The sequence below is a fragment of the Procambarus clarkii genome, chromosome 22 (assembly GCF_040958095.1).
Source record: "Procambarus clarkii isolate CNS0578487 chromosome 22, FALCON_Pclarkii_2.0, whole genome shotgun sequence".
In the NCBI taxonomy this organism is placed as follows: Eukaryota; Metazoa; Arthropoda; class Malacostraca; order Decapoda; family Cambaridae; genus Procambarus; species Procambarus clarkii.
The window spans coordinates 33,892,610-33,911,890 of record NC_091171.1 but is presented as its reverse complement, the minus strand read 5'-3'; the positions used below and the strand labels follow the sequence as shown (position 1 = coordinate 33,911,890).

Genomic DNA, 19,281 nt, shown 5'->3' with positions numbered 1-19,281 from the left:
GTAAGGACATAAAAGGGTACTTCGGATAGCCTTTTTGTCCCATACGAGGCAGCTTTAATTTATATCCGTCAAAAGTCATTCATTCATGTGTCTAACCTACCCTGGAAACAATCCAGCGATTACAAGTCAATTATATAACTTCATTTAGATCACATCGACGTCCGTCTTTACAACTCAAAATGTCTAATGTGTTTTTGGCCTAAAAAAAAAATATATATATATATATATATATATATATATATATATATATATATATATATATATATATATATATATATATATATATATATATTGTGACGGTAAAGCGTTGGTGTTCGGCTGTTTCAAAAGCTAGGGGCAGGGCCTCGTCACATAATCAAAAAAAAAAGAGAAAAGTTGGAGCTTTCGTCTGTGGTAAGGTAATGGGAAGACACACAAAACACAAGTATATAAACAATGAAATTTGAATTACTCTAGAAAAACAAGACATGAATAAAGGTGATCACATAAAAATATGCAAGATAAGTCAACAAACAAAATAATATGAATAATCACTGGCAAATGAAAAGTTACGTTAAGACAAGTAAGTTACAGTGATAGCAAAATAAAATATAAGTGGTGCTGGAATACTGGCTTCGAGCTGCCACCTCCCTTAGTACACGAAAGCCAAGGCTTAGTCTACCAGCGAGAGATGTCAACTGCTTGGAGCACTGAGATATTCTGACGATACTGCCGCACTGCAGCCCAGACGTCGACTTGTGGTGGAGGCGGAGGGCAGGGGCGACGAGTCACCAGCCAATCAGCGACAGGCAGGCAGAGGATGAGCTGGTGATTAGCTGGTTACGGCGGTGGTAGCAGGTGTCACGGTGTGCTGGGTACGATTTGCTCTCTGGGCAAAACGTTTGGCGATACTTGGTGGACGTATCTTCTATATTGTCTTGTATATTGACGTACTTATGTAGGGAAGAGCAGGCTCAATCTCTCTTGAAAGAGATTATCGTCACAATATATATATATATATTATTCAACTATCTACACCTATACATAAACACATATGTATATGTGGATTATATTTGACAGTTGAGAGGCGGGACCAAAGAGCCAAAGCTCAACCCCCCGCAAGCACAGATAAGTGAGTACAGACAAGCGGGTCGTCACTGGCAAGGTGGCAGGTGTACTTGGCAAATTTTGAGCTGCCATACCAAACCTGATAGTCATCAGCCCCTCGATATCGTTAAAGAAATAACTGTAAACGAAGGATTCGTCGCGTTAACCACTTTCACATTTTGAATTTCTGCGCCATTAAAAAATTATTAATATTCGAGGTTAATGATATTTAATATTAGATAATTAGCTTCGAAGATTGGGTAAAGGAAAACACCCCAGTTAACTCTACGCTGATTGCGAACTCTGGCGTCTAACAGCCTGGTTAAACAGACTTTGTAACTGGTCCTCAGACGTTAACTGGTATTATGCGTTAAAACACCAACATGACGTGAAAGTGTCCGCTTCCGTCCGTCTTGGATCCTCACCAAGTCGTCCTGGACCCCTCATCTAGTCGTCCTGGACCCTCATCAAGTCATCCTGGACCCTCAACAAGTCGTCCTGGACCCCTCACCAAGTCATCCTGGACCCTCATCTAGTCGTCCTGGACCCTCACCAAGTCATCCTGGACCCTCATCTATTCGTCCTGGACCCTCATCAAGTCGTCCTGGACCCTCACCAAGTCGTCCTGGACCCTCATCAAGTCATCCTGGACCCTCAACAAGTCGTCCTGGACCCTCAACAAGTCATCCTGGACCCTCATCAAGTCGTCCTGGACCCTCATCAAGTCGTCCTGGACCCTCAACAAGTCATCCTGGACCCTCATCAAGTCGTCCTGGACCCTCATCAAGTCATCCTGGACCCTCATCAAGTCATCCTGGACCCCTCATCTAGTCGTCCTGGACCCTCATCAAGTCATCCTGGACCCTCATCAAGTCGTCCTGGACCCCTCATCTAGTCGTCCTGGACCCTCATCAAGTCATCCTGGACCCTCACCAAGTCGTCCTGGACCCCTCATCTAGTCGTCCTGGACCCCTCATCTAGTCGTCCTGGACCCTCATCTAGTCGTCCTGGACCCTCATCAAGTCATCCTGGACCCTCACCAAGTCGTCCTGGACCCCTCATCTAGTCGTCCTGGACCCCTCATCTAGTCGTCCTGGACCCTCATCTAGTCGTCCTGGACCCTCATCAAGTCATCCTGGACCCTCATCAAGTCATCTTGGACCCCTCATCTAGTCGTCCTGGACCCCTCATCAAGTCGTCCTGGACCCTCATCAAGTCATCCTGGACCCTCATCAAGTCATCCTGGACCCCTCATCTAGTCGTCCTGGACCCTCATCAAGTCATCCTGGACCCCTCATCTAGTCGTCCTGGACCCCTCATCAAGTCGTCCTGGACCCTCATCAAGTCATCCTGGACCCCTCATCTAGTCGTCCTGGACCCCTCATCAAGTCGTCCTGGACCCTCATCAAGTCATCTTGGACCCTCATCAAGTCATCCTGGACCCTCATCAAGTCATCCTGGACCCCTCATCTAGTCGTCCTGGACCCTCATCAAGTCATCTTGGACCCCTCATGTAGTCGTCCTGGACCCCTCATCAAGTCGTCCTAGACCCTCATCAAGTCATCTTGGACCCCTCATCTAGTCGTCCTGGACCCCTCATCAAGTCGTCCTGGACCCTCATCAAGTCATCCTGGACCCTCATCAAGTCATCCTGGACCCTCATCAAGTCATCCTGGACCCCTCATCTAGTCGTCCTGGACCCTCATCAAGTCATCTTGGACCCCTCACTAAGTCGTCCTGGACCCCTTATCAAGCCGTTATCAAGTCACGACACGATAAGAGTCCGGGACGGAAAGGAACTGCATCACTCCCATGCAGGCTTTCATGTGGTATGTGTGGCCGGGTTGGGAGACGTGTTTCAGCCACCTTGTTGTGACTTGTTCTCTACATATCAGACTTTATCTGTACATAACCTTGTCAAACACAGTGACCCCCGACTTTCCTGGCGTTACCTCTGCTTGAACGACGTGACTACAGAGTTATTTAATTATCATTAATTGGTATCTAAGAGCTTTGCCCCGAGCACGTCTGCCTTGACCGAAGCTTCAGAGATCCACACAAAACTCGCTTGCACTTATACTCTTTTTTCCCCACCTTTAAAAATATCAAATTAGATTTTCTCATTTATTCTTAAATTAATTAATCTCTCTCTCTCTCTCTCTCTCTCTCTCTCTCTCTCTCTCTCTCTCTCTCTCTCTCTCTCTCTCTCTCTCTCTCTCTCTCTCTCTCTCTCTCTCTCTCTCTCTCTCTCTCTCTCTCTCTGTTTCTCTCATCTGAAGGATAAAGTAAGATGACGGGGTGGCATGAGGTGACAGAGTAACATGACATGTGACTAGAGATGGCAGAGTGACATGAAATGACAGGGTTATCAGGGGGGGGGGGCGAGGGAGGTAATTGGTGACCTTTGGCACGAGGACGACGACTAAAAACAATGACAGCTAATTAGTCTGTTATTTTGGTCATTTATATAAATCGATCTTCCAACCCATCAAAAAAATGTATATACGAGATATTAATTATAAGTTGTGTTGCTAATCGCGTCAACAAATTCTAGAGCGGACCGGTAATTGCAGCAGTAATTACGGTGGTCACATCAGTTTTGTCCGGCTAACCTAAACTCTTCTGGTCCGGACACGAGAGGAGAAGTACCTGTAGACTAATTAGTGGCGGTGGCGGCGTGGTGGTACACACTCACCACAGTCCTTGTGTATGGTACACACACCAGAGTGGTGATACACCCCTTTGGTTATGACGGGGATAATCTGTGTATAATGTGTGAGAGTGTTTCCCAGCGGGGATCATTATCAACGTTATCTTGAGATGATTTCGGGGCTTTCAGTGTCCCCGCGGCCCGGTCCTCGACCAGGCCTCCACCCCCAGGAAGCAGCCCGTGACAGCTGACTAACACCCAGGTACCTATTTTACTGCTAGGTAACAGGGGCATTGGGTGAAAGAAACTCTGCCCATTGTTTCTTGCCGGCGCCTGGGATCGAACCCAGGACCACAGGATCACAAGTCCAGCGTGGTGTCCACTCGGCCGACCGGCTACCTTGACGTTATCAACATTATTAACGTAGAATTAACGTTATCAACGTAGCATCAACATAGTGTCAACATATGATCAACATTTATCAACGTAAGGTCATTGTTATCAACGTTGGATCAAAGCTATCAACGTACGGCCAACGTTATCAATGTAGGATCATCAAGTGGCCGAGGGAGAGAATTAGTAAGAGCGAGAAATCGCCTTGGATACACTTACCCAAGGAGCTGAGCCGACGCCAATCCTTAACTGTTTTTCACCTCAGTTCTCCCCCGCCAGTCATTGGGTACCTGGTTGTTGAACGACTGGCGGGTCGTGTTCCAGGGGAACTAGTGGGTATAAGGCTTACCGTGAGTTATGGAATGGGAAAGTTCTCAGCCTGATGATAAAAATGATGGACTCAACAGTTGCAGAATCTGTGGTGAGATTTTATTATTATTATTATTATTATTATTTTCTACCACAGACGTGGCCACACATTTACAATGCTAACCAACATATATACATTTTCTTCTGTCCTCCATGGACAGGGTTAGAGATCTGTTAAACATATAGTTGAAGGGTTTATTGAACAATGTGGTGAGAGTGACGGACACCGCCTTGACCACTACCTGAGAGAATGTGGACATCTAAGAGACATTAGAAATAGGTGTAGCATTGTAAACTCCACATTATTCCAGTTAGGAAAAACACTATTTGACAAATATAGATACTGGTCTTAAAAGATTTTCGCCCATTTTGCATCCGCTGTCCAATACTGTCACTATGGCGGTGTGTTCACTCACAGGATGAGTGACGCTGCCCAATACTGTCACTATGGCGGTGTGTTCACTCACAGGATGAGTGCCGCTGCCCAATACTGTCACTATGGCGGTGTGTTCACTCACAGGATGAGTGGCGCTGCCCAATACTGTCACTGGCGGTGTGTTCACTCACAGGATGAGTGCCGCTGCCCAATACTGTCACTATGGCGGTGTGTTCACTCACAGGATGAGTGGCGCTGCCCAATACTGTCACTATGGCGGTGTGTTCACTCACAGGATGAGTGGCGCTGCCCAATACTGTCACTATGGCGGTGTGTTCACTCACAGGATGAGGGACGCTGCCCAATACTGTCACTATGGGGGTATGTTCATTCACAGGATGAGTGACGCTGCCCAATACTGTCACTATGGCGCTGTGTTCACTCAGAGGATGAGTGACGCTGCCCAATACTGTCACTATGGCGGTGCGTTCACTCACAGGATGAGTGCCGCTGCCCAATACTGTCACTATGGCAGTGTGTCCACTCACAGCATGAGTGACGCTGCCCAATACTGTCACTATGGCGGTGTGTTCAATCACAGGATGAGTGACGCTGCCCAATACTGTCACTATGACGGTGTGTCCACTCACAGGATGAGTGACGCTGCCCAATACTGTCACTATGGCGGTGTGTTCACTCACAGGATGAGTGACGCTGCCCAATACTGTCACTATGGCGGTGTGTCCACTCACAGGATGAGTGACGCTGGCCAATACTGTCACTATGGCGGTGTGTCCACTCACAGGATGAGTGACGCTGCCCAATACTGCCACTATGGCGGTGTGTTCACTCGCAGGATGAGTGACGCTGCCCAATACTGTCACTATGGCGGTGTGTTCACTCACAGGATGAGTGACGCTGCCCAATACTGTCACTATGGCGGTGTGTTCACTCACAGGATGAGTGGCGCTGCCCAATACTGTCACTATGGCGGTGTGTTCACTCACAGGATGAGTGGCGCTGCCCAATACTGTCACTATGGCGGTGTGTTCACTCACAGGATGAGTGACGCTGCCCAATACTGTCACTATGGCGGTGTGTCCACTCACAGGATGAGTGCCGCTGCCCAATACTGTCACTATGGCGGTGTGTCCACTCACAGGATGAGTGGCGCTGCCCAATACTGTCACTATGGCGGTGTGTCCACTCACAGGATGAGTGGCGCTGCCCAATACTGTCACTATGGCGGTGTGTCCACTCACAGGATGAGTGGCGCTGCCCAATACTGTCACTATGGCGGTGTGTCCACTCACAGGATGAGTGCCGCTGCCCAATAAACTCGCCGTAAGAGGAGAAAAACAAAATAACATCAACAAAGTTTTCCTAGATACACCAGGGTGGGCGGTGGTTGAGGGAGGGGGGGGGGGGGGGGTTAGGGGTTATAAGGGGGCGGGCATCAGCTTCCGTGAGGGGAAATTGCCGCCTCATGAACCAGGACAACATGGTGAGGCACTTAACGGCCATGTGGGGACTGTCTCAGCCCCCCACATGACGGTGTTTATGGCTGTTTGGACAATGAAGGGAATTGCTCACCACGTTGTGTGTGTGTATGTGTGTGTGTGTGTTTGTACTCACCTAATTGTACTCACCTAATTGTGCTTGCGGGGGTTGAGCTCTGGCTCTTTGGTCCCGCCTCTCAACCGTCAATCAACTGGTGTACAGATTCCTGAGCCTATTGGGCTCTATCATATCTACATTTGAAACTGTGAATGGAGTCAGCCTCCACCACATCACTTCCTAATGCATTCCATTTGCTAACTACTCTGACACTGAAAAAGTTCTTTCTAACGTCTCTGTGGCTCATTTGGGTACTCAGCTTCCACCTGTGTCCCCTTGTTCGCGTCCCACCAGTGTTGAAAAGTTCGTCCTTGTTTACCCGGTCGATTCCCCTGAGGATTTTGTAGGTTGTGATCATGTCCCCCCTTACTCTTCTGTCTTCCAGTGTCGTGAGGTGCATTTCCCGCAGCCTTTCCTCATAACTCATGCCTCTTAGTTCTGGGACTAGTCTAGTAGCATACCTTTGGACTTTTTCCAGCTTCGTCTTGTGCTTGACAAGGTACGGGCTCCATGCTGGGGCCGCATACTCCAGGATTGGTCTTACATATGTGGTGTACAAGATTCTGAATGATTCCTTACACAGGTTCCTGAACGTGTGTGTTCAGGAACCTGTGTAAGGAACCTGTTTGTGTGTGTGTGTGTGTGTGTGTGTGTGTGTGTGTGTGTGTACTCACCTATTTGTATTCACCTATTTGTATTCACCTATTTGTGCTTGCAGGTTCGAGCATTGACTCTTGGATCCCGCCTTTCTAGCCATCGGTTGTTTACAGAAATGACTCCTGTCCCATTTCCCTATCATATCTTGTTTTAAAATTACGAATAGAGTTTGCTACCACAACCTGTTCCTTAAATACATTCCATTTTTTCATTATTCTCACGCTAAAAGAATACTTCCTAACATCTCTGTGACTCATCTGAGTTTCCAGCTTCCACCCACGTGTCCCCCTCGTTTTATTAATATTTCGTGTGAGCAATTCATCTATTTCCACTTTGTCAATTCCCCTGTGTGTGTGTGTGTGTGTGTGTGTGTGTGTGTGTGTGTGTGTGTGTGTGTGTGTGTGTGTGTGTGTGTGTGTGTGTGTGTGTGTGTGTGTGTGTAGTGTTTACTATTTGTGTCTGCAGGATCCAGCAGTTAGCTCTCGGACCCCGCATTTCTAACCGTCGGTTGTCTAATGTACTGTCTCTCGACCTATATGTCCTCTAACATGTCTACGTCATATATTTCTCTCTCTAGCACACACATTCCTAGGATGTAGTCCGTAGCAGCTGCCTAACTTCCTACCTATTTTACTGAACGGCGAACATGGGCATCACGTGAAAAAACTATCCATTTGCTTCTGCCTTGACACGGGAATCGAACCCGGGCCCTTAGGGCTACGACCTCAGTTCGATTGCTGTACACTCGGCTACAAAGGCCTGTAGACCTTCGGAGGAGCAGAAGACCAGATATAAGATATCAGTTGGGAGATGAAATTCTTCTAGAATCAGAGAGAGAGAGAAATACTTGGGGGTTGATATCACGCCAGACCTGTCTCCTGAAGCCCAAATCAAGAGAATAACATCAGCGGCATATGCCAAGTTGGCCAACATAAGAACGGCCTTTAGATTCATTACTGGTGTAAGGAATCATTCAGAACCATGTATACCACGTATGTCAGACCAATCCTGGAGTATGCAGCTCCAACATGGAGTTCATATCTCATCAAGCATAAAACTAAATCGGAGAAGGTTCAGAGGTTTGCCACCAGACTATTGCCCGAACTGAGGGGCATGAGCTATGTGGAGAGACTACAGGAACTAAACGTCACGTCGCTGCATGAGAGGAGTGTTAGGTGGGGGGGAGGACATAATCACCATATACAAGATTCCCAGAAGAATTGATAGGGTTATCTTGAGTTATCTTGAGATGATTTCGGGGCTTTAGTGTCCCCGCGGCCCGGTCCTCGACCAGGCCTCCACCCCCAGGAAGCAGCCCGTGACAGCTGACTAACACCCAGGTACCTATTTACTGCTAGGTAACAGGGGCATAGGGTGAAAGAAACTTTGCCCATTTGTTTCTGCCTCGTGCGGGAATCGAACCCGCGCCACAGAATTACGAGTCCTGCGCGCTATCCACCAGGCTACGAGACCCGAGGGCAGACAAAGACAGTTTATTTAACACAAGGGGGCGCACGCACTAGGGGACACAGGTGGAAATTGAGTGCCCAAATGAGCCATAAAGACATCAGAAAGAATTTTTTTAATGTCAGAATAGTTAATAAATGGAATGCATTAGGAAGTGATGTGGTGGAGGCTGACTCCATACACAGTTTTAAGTATAGATATGATAGAGCCTAGTAGGCTCAGGAACCTGTACACCAGTTGATTGACAGTTGAGAGGCGGGACCAAAGAGCCGAAGCTCAACCCCCGCAAGCGCAACTAGGTGAGCACCTAGGGTAGGGGAGAGGGGGTGTGGGGGGTGGGGTTTAAGGGGAAGACCCTGTAAACTCCCAACAGCGTCTGGGAGAGCAGTAAACCTCTCTTACCTACCGGTGTTATGGCGCCACAAAGGATAGAAGGTTGGGGCTAATTAAGTTGTTTGTCAAACAATATGTTTAGGATATTTGTTTTCTCCAACCTCCCCTCCCCTCCCCCTCCACTCCGACCCCTCCCCTACCCCCTCTCTTGTGTGACCAACACAACTGTTATTGTTTGTTAATCTTATAATAAATATCAACTTAGATAACTAATATTTGCAGTAAATATCTCTAAAGTTACCTAGTCGACGCATAACTAATATTGTTGACTACTATTATCATTACTGCTACAGTTGACTGTTGCTGTTGTAGGTCACATTACTGGACCTGAACGAGCAGATGTGCTGGCTGCTGAAGGCGCTGAAGGAGACCATATTGCATACTTCATACCCAAGACTCTACTACAAATTAGAGGTATTGTCAGGCAACATCACCGTGACAAGGTAACTGAGGAAAGGAGGATAGAAGCACAAACCAGTGAATCTATACGATGGTACAACATGGTTGCAGCTGGCAATCCCAATCATTATGGCCGAAGAGGAGGAGGACGAGGGAGGGAATCAGTAATAGCGAGAATCCGTCTTGGATACAAATATCCATGGAGATATGGAATGGAAACAACAGTTGATCAGCGAAGTTGCAGAATCTGTGGTGAGAGTGATGGACACCGCCTTGACCACTATCTACGTGAATGTGAACACCTGAGAGACATCAGAAATATGTGTAGAATAATAAACCCCACATTGTTTGAGTTAGGAAAACACTATTTGTCAAATATTGATGCTGTTCTTAAAAGATTCCCCCATTTTGCACCCGCAAGATAACGTAAGCTTTTAAGGGTTGATAAATGTTAATCTTCTTGTTTGAGGAACTGTTCACTTGAGACAATTAAGCAAGTCCCAGCTGTGTCTGGGTACAAGTGACAGGATGAACAACCCAGCGGGTTTTCTTCCTATTGGGGAGTGTTGTACATGCTGCTATGGCGGTGTGTCCACTCACAAGATGAGTGGCGCTGCCCAATACTGTCACTATGGCGGTGTGTCCACTCACAAGATGAGTGGCGCTGCCCAATACTGTCACTATGGCGGTGTGTCCACTCACAGGATAAGTGGCGCTGCCCAATAAACTCGCCCCTCGGGGCAAAATTTAAAAAAAAATTACTGGACCTACTGCTGTTGCTGGACATTACTGGACCTACTGCTGTTGCTGGACATTACTGGACCTACTGCTGTTGCTGGACATTACTGGACCTACTGCTGTTGTTGGACATTACTGGACCTATTGCTGTTGCTGGACATTACTGGACCTACGACTGTTGTAGGTCACATTGTCAGTGTAACACGTCTAGCCCCACGGCTGTTGCTATTAATATTCAACCCGTCTTCCTAAGGGGGTTGGCGTTTGCCTTTCCATTAGAGACTTTCGGCGCCGTGGAGAGGGAGGGACCTGCTGCTTGGGTAACAGCTTCTCTTCCGTATCAACCTACCCTGGCTTTGCGCCCTGGAGAGGCCACTCCAGACCGACAACCAGAGCGCAACTCCATAGCCTCCTAAGACTGATGGATGCCTACTACTATCTCCTAAGGTTCCCCCAACGTCAAGAAAACGGTCAGTTTAAAATGTCCTCGCCTGACCTACCAGAGGACCCAAAACAGAAAACGGGATAGGATGTCACTTTCGTCAGCCGCTTCCATTTTCTAGTATGACTATTTTGGCCTTAGTAACGCATTCGAGTGAAAGTGACGTTCTTTGTAGGAGGACAGGTTGTAGGAGGACAGGTTGTAGGAGGGCAGGTTGTAGGAGGACAGGTTGTAGGAGGACAGGTTGTAGGAGGACAGGTTGTAGGAGGACAGGTTGTAGGAGGACAGGTTGTAGGAGGACAGGTTGTAGGAGGACAGGTTGTAGGAGGGACAGGTTGTAGGAGGGCAGGTTGTAGGAGGACAGGTTGTAGGAGGACAGGTTGTAGGAGGACAGGTTGTAGGAGGACAGGTTGTAGGAGGGACAGGTTGTAGGAGGGACAGGTTGTAGGAGGGCAGGTTGTAGGAGGACAGGTTGTAGGAGGGACAGGTTGTAGGAGGACAGGTTGTAGGAGGGCAGGTTGTAGGAGGACAGGTTGTAGGAGGACAGGTTGTAGGAGGGCAGGTTGTAGGAGGGACAGGTTGTAGGAGGGCAGGTTGTAGGAGGACAGGTTGTAGGAGGGACAGGTTGTAGGAGGGACAGGTTGTAGGAGGGAAGGTTGTAGGAGGGCAGGTTGTAGGAGGGACAGGTTGTAGGAGGGACAGGTTGTAGGAGGGCAGGTTGTAGGAGGACAGGTTGTAGGAGGGACAGGTTGTAGGAGGGACAGGTTGTAGGAGGGACAGGTTGTAGGAGGGACAGGTTGTAGGAGGGCAGGTTGTAGGAGGACAGGTTGTAGGAGGGACAGGTTGTAGGAGGGACAGGTTGTAGGAGGGACAGGTTGTAGGAGGGCAGGTTGTAGGAGGGCAGGTTGTAGGAGGGCAGGTTGTAGGAGGACAGGTTGTAGGAGGGACAGGTTGTAGGAGGGCAGGTTGTAGGAGGACAGGTTGTAGGAGGACAGGTTGTAGGAGGGACAGGTTGTAGGAGGGCAGGCTGTAGGAGGGCAGGATGTAGGAGGGACAGGTTGTAGGAGGGACAGGTTGTAGGAGGGCAGGTTGTAGGAGGGCAGGTTGTAGGAGGACAGGTTGTAGGAGGGACATGTTGTAGGAGGGACAGGTTGTAGGAGGGACAGGTTGTAGGAGGACAGGTTGTAGGAGGACAGTTTGTAGGAGGACAGGTTGTAGGAGGACAGGTTGTAGGAGGACAGGTTGTAGGAGGACAGGTTGTAGGAGGGACAGGTTGTAGGAGGGACAGGTTGTAGGAGGGCAGGTTGTAGGAGGGCAGGTTGTAGGAGGGCAGGTTGTAGGAGGGACAGGTTGTAGGAGGACAGGTTGTAATATTAGGCCGAGTTTAACAACATATATCGCATCTCAAATTGTAAGCTAAATGTTTTCCAATTTAAGTCTAAGAACGTAAGCGAGATTGATACCCGTTCAGTCCAGTCAGAACTGTAACTTTTTGTATAAGGCATTTATATAAGGGTCAGTATTTGTATAAGGGTCAGTGTTTGTATAAGGGTCAGTATTTGTATAAGGGTCAGTGTTTGTATAAGGGTCAGTATTTGTATAAGGGTCAGTGTTTGTATAAGGGTCAGTATTTGTATAAGGGTCAGTGTTTGTATAAGGGTCAGTGTTTGTGTAAGGGTCAGTGTTTGTATAAGGGTCAGTATTTGTATAAGGGTCAGTGTTTGTATAAGGGTCAGTGTTTGTATAAGGGTCAGTGTTTGTGTAAGGGTCAGTGTTTGTGTAAGGGTCAGTGTTTGTATAAGGGTCAGTATTTGTATAAGGGTCAGTGTTTGTATAAGGGTCAGTGTTTGTATAAGGGTCAGTGTTTGTATAAGGGTCAGTGTTTGTATAAGGGTCAGTGTTTGTATAAGGGTCAGTGTTTGTATAAGGGTCAGTGTTTGTATAAGGGTCAGTATTTGTATAAGGGTCAGTGTTTGAATAAGGGTCAGTGTTTGTATAAGGGTCAGTGTTTGTATAAGGGTCAGTGTTTGTATAAGGGTCAGTGTTTGTATAAGGGTCAGTGTTTGTATAAGGGTCAGTATTTGTATAAGGGTCAGTGTTTGAATAAGGGTCAGTGTTTGTATAAGGGTCAGTGTTTGTATAAGGGTCAGTGTTTGTATAAGGGTCAGTGTTTGTATAAGGGTCAGTGTTTGTATAAGGGTCAGTGTTTGTATAAGGGTCAGTATTTGTATAAGGGTCAGTATGTATACTTACCATCTCCTGTTTACTTCTATTACTAACATTCATAATGTAAACTTTCTTTTTTGGTGATGGATACGTGTCAGAATTAAGATTTTTTTTTTCTAGGGGGGGGCGGGAGATGTATTGATTACCTGGCGGGAACTGTTTCACTTGATCGTCGACTGGGAAGCCAGATCAGAGACCAGGCCGCGGGAGACATTGATCCTCGGAACTAGTTCAAGGTAACGTCAAGGTAGCATCAAGTTAACCTCAGAGTAGCCCCCAAAAGTAACCTCAAGGTAACCTCAAGCTGACCCATGGCAACCTTAAGATAAGGTATGGGGGGGGGGGGGGTGTCAAGGTAGCTTCAAGATAACCTTGACGGCTGAGTGGACAGCGCTCGGGATTCGTAGTCCTAAGGTTCCCGGTTCGATTCCCAGTGGAGGCGGAAACAAATGGGCAGAGTTTCTTTCACCCTGATGCCCCAGTTCACCTAGCACTAAATAGGTACCTAAGTATTAGACAGCTGCCACGGGCTGCTTTCTGGGGGTGTGTAACAATGGGCAGAGTTTCTTTCACCCTGATGCCCCAGTTCACCTAGCACTAAATAGGTACCTAAGTATTAGACAGCTGCCACGGGCTGCTTTCTGGGGGTGTGTAACAAAAAGGAGGCCTGGTCGAAGACCGGGCCTCGCTGACGCTAAGCCCCGAAATCCTCTCAAGATAACCTCAAGATAATCCTATTGGGGTCAAGGTAATCTCAAGGCAACCACAAAATAACTTAAGGTAACCTGCACATAATCGATTAATCCTGCGTGTGCTTTCAGGCAGAATGAGATGCTTGGGCTCGTTCCCTTACACCTGATGCTTCTGTTCACCTAGCAGTACGTCAGGTACCTGGGAGTTAGTTGATTGTTGTGGTTTACATCCCAGGAAATGGCGTGTCAAATATATATAAAGTGGTTTGGCTTTGCCAGAAACGTCGATTTTACGGTGCTGTTTCTTCCGCTAAGGATCCGGAACATTGCCACTGTGACTGAGAGCGTCACAAATGTGGTGCATTAAGTGTGAGGAAAGGATGAAGCGGCATATATGAGCACCATTTTTTGTTTAATGGGGTTAAGGCCTTTCAACCTCTGGAGGGTTATTAAGGTCTATCAACCTCTGGAGGGTTATTAAGGCCTATCAACTTTTGGAGGGTTATTAAGGCCTATCAACCTTTGGAGGGTTATTAAGGTCTATCAACTTTTGGAGGGTTATTAAGGTCTATCAACCTTTGGAGGGTTATTAAGGTCTATCAACTTTTGGAGGGTTATTAAGGTCTATCAACCTCTGGAGGGTTATTAAGGCCTATCAACTTTTGGAGGGTTATTAAGGCCTATCAACCTTTGGAGGGTTATTAAGGTCTATCAACTTTTGGAGGGTTATTAAGGTCTATCAACCTTTGGAGGGTTATTAAGGTCTATCAACCTCTGTAGGGTTATTAAGGTCTATCAACCTCTGGAGGGTTATTAAGGCCTATCAACCTCTGAAGGGTTATTAAGGCCTATCAACCTCTGGAGGGTTATTAAGGCCTATCAACCTCTGGAGGGTTATTAAGGCCTATCAACCTCTGGAGGGTTATTAAGGCCTATCAACCTCTGGAGGGTTATTAAGGGCTATCAACCTCTGAAGGGTTATTAAGGCCTATCAACCTCTGGAGGGTTATTAAGGCCTATCAACCTCTGGAGAGTTATTAAGGTCTATCAACCTCTGGAGGGTTATTAAGGTCTATCAACCTCTGGAGGGTTATTAAGGTCTATCAACCTCTGGAGGGTTATTAAGGCCTATCAACCTCTGGAGGGTTATTAAGGTCTATCAATCTCTGGAGGGTTATTAAGGTCTATTAACCTCTGGAGGGTTATTAAGGCCTATCAACCTCTGGAGAGTTATTAAGGCCTATCAACCTCTGGAGGGTTATTAAGGTCTATCAACCTCTGGAGGGTTATTAAGGCCTATCAACCTCTGGAGGGTTATTAAGGTCTATCAACCTCTGGAGGGTTATTAAGGCCTATCAACTTTTGGAGGGTTATTAAGGTCTATCAACCTCTGGAGGGTTATTAAGGCCTATCAACCTCTGGAGGGTTATTAAGGTCTATCAACCTCTGGAGGGTTATTAAGGTCTATCAACCTCTGGAGGGTTATTAAGGCCTATCAACTTTTGGAGGGTTATTAAGGCCTATCAACCTCTGTAGGGTTATTAAGGTCTATCAACCTCTGGAGGGTTATTAAGGCCTATCAACCTCTGAAGGGTTATTAAGGCCTATCAACCTCTGGAGGGTTATTAAGGCCTATCAACCTCTGGAGGGTTATTAAGGCCTATCAACATCTGGAGGGTTATTAAGGCCTATCAACCTCTGGAGGGTTATTAAGGGCTATCAACCTCTGAAGGGTTATTAAGGCCTATCAACCTCTGGAGGGTTATTAAGGCCTATCAACCTCTGGAGAGTTATTAAGGTCTATCAACCTCTGGAGGGTTATTAAGGTCTATCAACCTCTGGAGGGTTATTAAGGTCTATCAACCTCTGGAGGGTTATTAAGGCCTATCAACCTCTGGAGGGTTATTAAGGTCTATCAACCTCTGGAGGGTTATTAAGGTCTATTAACCTCTGGAGGGTTATTAAGGCCTATCAACCTCTGGAGAGTTATTAAGGCCTATCAACCTCTGGAGGGTTATTAAGGTCTATCAACCTCTGGAGGGTTATTAAGGCCTATCAACCTCTGGAGGGTTATTAAGGTCTATCAACCTCTGGAGGGTTATTAAGGCCTATCAACTTTTGGAGGGTTATTAAGGTCTATCAACCTCTGGAGGGTTATTAAGGCCTATCAACCTCTGGAGGGTTATTAAGGTCTATCAACCTCTGGAGGGTTATTAAGGTCTATCAACCTCTGGAGGGTTATTAAGGCCTATCAACTTTTGGAGGGTTATTAAGGCCTATCAACCTCTGTAGGGTTATTAAGGTCTATCAACCTCTGTAGGGTTATTAAGGTCTATCAACCTCTGGAGGGTTATTAAGGGCTATCAACCTCTGAAGGGTTATTAAGGTCTATCAACTTTTGGAAGGTTATTAAGGTCTATCAACTTTTGGAAGGTTATTAAGGTCTATCAACCTCTGGAGGGTTATTAAGGTCTATCAACTTTTGGAAGGTTATTAAGGTCTATCAACCTCTGGTGGGTTATTAAGGTCTATCAACCTCTGGAGGGTTATTAAGGTCTATCAACCTCTGGAGGGTTATTAAGGGCTATCAACTTTTGGAAGGTTATTAAGTTCTATCAACCTCTGGAGGGTTATTAAGGTCTATCAACTTTTGGAAGGTTATTAAGGGCTATCAACCTCTGAAGGGTTATTAAGGTCTATCAACTTTTGGAAGGTTATTAAGGTCTATCAACCTCTGGTGGGTTATTAAGGTCTATCAACCTCTGGAGGGTTATTAAGGTCTATCAACCTCTGGAGGGTTATTAAGGGCTATCAACTTTTGGAAGGTTATTAAGGTCTATCAACCTCTGGAGGGTTATTAAGGTCTATCAACTTTTGGAAGGTTATTAAGGGCTATCAACCTCTGAAGGGTTATTAAGGTCTATCAACTTTTGGAAGGTTATTAAGGTCTATCAACCTCTGGAGGGTTATTAAGGCCTATCAACCTCTGGAGGGTTATTAAGGTCTATCAACTTTTGGAAGGTTATTAAGGTCTATCAACCTCTGGTGGGTTATTAAGGCCTATCAACTTTTGGAGGGTTATTAAGGCCTATCAACCTCTGTAGGGTTATTAAGGTCTATCAACCTCTGGAGGGTTATTAAGGGCTATCAACCTCTGAAGGGTTATTAAGGTCTATCAACTTTTGGAAGGTTATTAAGGTCTATCAACCTCTGGTGGGTTATTAAGGCCTATCAACTTTTGGAGGGTTATTAAGGTCTATCAACCTCTGGACGGTTATTAAGGCCTATCAACCATTTGGAGAGTTATTAAGGCCTATCAACCTCTGGAGGGATATTGAGGTCTATCAACCATTTGGAGGGTTATTAAGGCCTATCAACATCTGGAGGGTTATTAAGTCCTTTCAACTTTTGGAGGGTTATTAAGGCCTGTCAACCTCTGGAGGGTTAATAAGGCCTATCAACCTCTGGAGGGTTATTAAGGCCTATCAATAAGGCCTACCTATCAAGTATTGGCCAATAAGCCTTCTGCGATTTCCTTTATTTTATTCCCATGTCACTGGGAAGCGAGGACACTAACTTGCGTCACGCAAGACTCCGTCCATTAGAGTAAGACCCGCTGTCCCAGGTCGTGGACGGACGCGTGACGCACGCCCGGGACACGCATTGTTGCCCAACCTGAACTACTCACGGTAGGGAATTATCAGGGGAAAACGCCAAGCCATTACAACTATATAGCCCTGGGAAGGGATCAGGATAAGGATATGGTTTGGGACGGGGGGAGGACGCTCCGGTAGATAAATGAGTATCTAAGTAACAGCAAACAGTGAGCAACTGTGAGTAACACTCACAGCCCCCCTCCTGTGTCGGGAAAGTCCCCTACGGGTTCACCATAGCCCGTGCTACTTGGAACTTTTTGTTCTGAGTAGATGAATTTAAACGAACAATACCAACAGGGAGGCACTGTGAGGGAGAGAGACATCAGAGGGGCGAGATGTCACCAGCGGAGTCCCACAGGGTTCTGTACTTCCCAAATCTGTTCCCAAAACGACATATGAAAAGGATGTAATCAGCGGCGTATGTTAGGTTTGCAAAACACAAGAACTGCCTTTAGAAGCCTGTGTAAGAAAGCATTAAGAACCTTGTATAATATATATCAGACCAATCCTGGAGTATGCATCTCCACCCTGAAGTCCATACCTAGTTAAACACTAAACAAAGTTAGAGAAGATCGAAAGGTATGCCAACAGATTAGTCCCAGAGCTGAGAGGTATGAGCTACGAGGAACGGCTACGGGAATTAAATCTCAGGTCCCTGGAACACGGAGTTAGGGGAGACACGATTACCACCTACAAAATTCTCAGAGGAAATGACAGGGTCTAGAAAGACAAACTATTCAGCAAGGGTGGTACAAGAACAAGGGGACACAGGTGGAAACTTAGTACCCAGATGAGCCACAGTGACACTTCCAAAGTTCTTTCTAATGCCTGAGTAGTAAACAGATAGAATGCATTAGGCAGTGATGTGGTGGAGGCTGACTCCAGACACAGTTTCAAATAGATATGATAGAGCCCAGTAGGCTCAGGAACCTGTACACCAGTTGATTGACAGTTGAGAAGCGGGACCAAAGAGCCGAAGCTCAACCCCCGCAAGCACAACTAGACGAGTACTCGAGGTTACTCGACGGGAGACAATACAAGTTCAGCCTTGACCTAACTAAAACTATTTCCTCTATTTTAATATTTTATGCAAATGTAGATTTCAATTAAAATAAGATCGAGACTTTAGTTTATAATAGTGTTAGATGGTGTATCCGGCGGTGCCCGGGTCTCGCTCCCTTCCCTCTTTCTCTTTCCTCCTTTCTCTCTCACCCCCTTCCCCTCTTCTCCCTCCCCTCACCAAACTTTGCAAAGTGATTCATGATAACTTTGGTTCAATTTGATAACAGTTATTCATTGTTACTAGAGCATCTTTTGCCCACTGGGAGAGAGGAACCAAGAGAGAGAGAGAGAGAGAGAGAGAGAGAGAGAGAGAGACTGAGAGAGAGAGACCGAGACCCAGGCACCACAAAGTAGACTATGTAGTATATCTATAAGGAAATGTGTCTGTGTTCGAGGCTGGAGGTCGCACGCTTGGAGCTATCCTCACCCAAATGTTTCTCATTAATTACTGTTGGGAACAGGCTCAACATGGGCGGTTGGGATTGGCATCAGAAAAAAGAATGCCAAGTGACACTTTGCTAACTTCACCCCCACGAAAATCTCGCAATTCCACGACTCGATGCTAAATTATTAGTAGTTTTGGTTATATCAGAAACTGTAGGCGATGATCACACCACATTAAAAAAAAATACGGGAAAAGGGGGGAGGACGTGGGGCGGTGGGAAGAGAGACCCCGGGCACCGCCGGGTACCCACTATTAGTTAACCAATATACAAAACCAAACAATACAATTGTCTTAAACGCAAAACGTGTCACAATCGCGTTACGTTTTCTCCCACTGGCTGTGAAGGAGATAATCCAGGGGGGACTTCTCCGCACGAAACTTCTCTGAAACTTAAATTTGGACCCAAGAAGTGGTGTGTGTGGGCGACATTGCTCTAAACATTCCTGTGGGAGACACGGACTGTGTGTGTTGGAGTAGAGTTGGCGGCCTCAAGAGTGCACGCTGTGAACCAGAGTGGAAGGCTCAGAGTGGTGCCTGAGTGCGCTTTGAGTCTGTAACAAGGAGTTCTAATGAGGAGCTCCGGGAGGGGGACATTTTTAAGAACCTTTTTTCA

The 19,281-nt window shown here is 46.6% G+C and overlaps 1 protein-coding gene across 1 annotated transcript; it reads right to left on the bottom strand.

Moving 5' to 3' along the window:
• Positions 1 to 12,063: 12,063 nt before the first annotated feature.
• LOC138367497 (clumping factor B-like) lies at positions 12,064 to 12,873 on the bottom strand. Its single transcript, XM_069329171.1, has one exon. It carries the CDS (start codon positions 12,871 to 12,873, stop codon positions 12,064 to 12,066), a length of 810 nt encoding a protein of 269 aa, XP_069185272.1.
• Between the last annotated feature and the right edge of the window lie 6,408 nt (positions 12,874 to 19,281).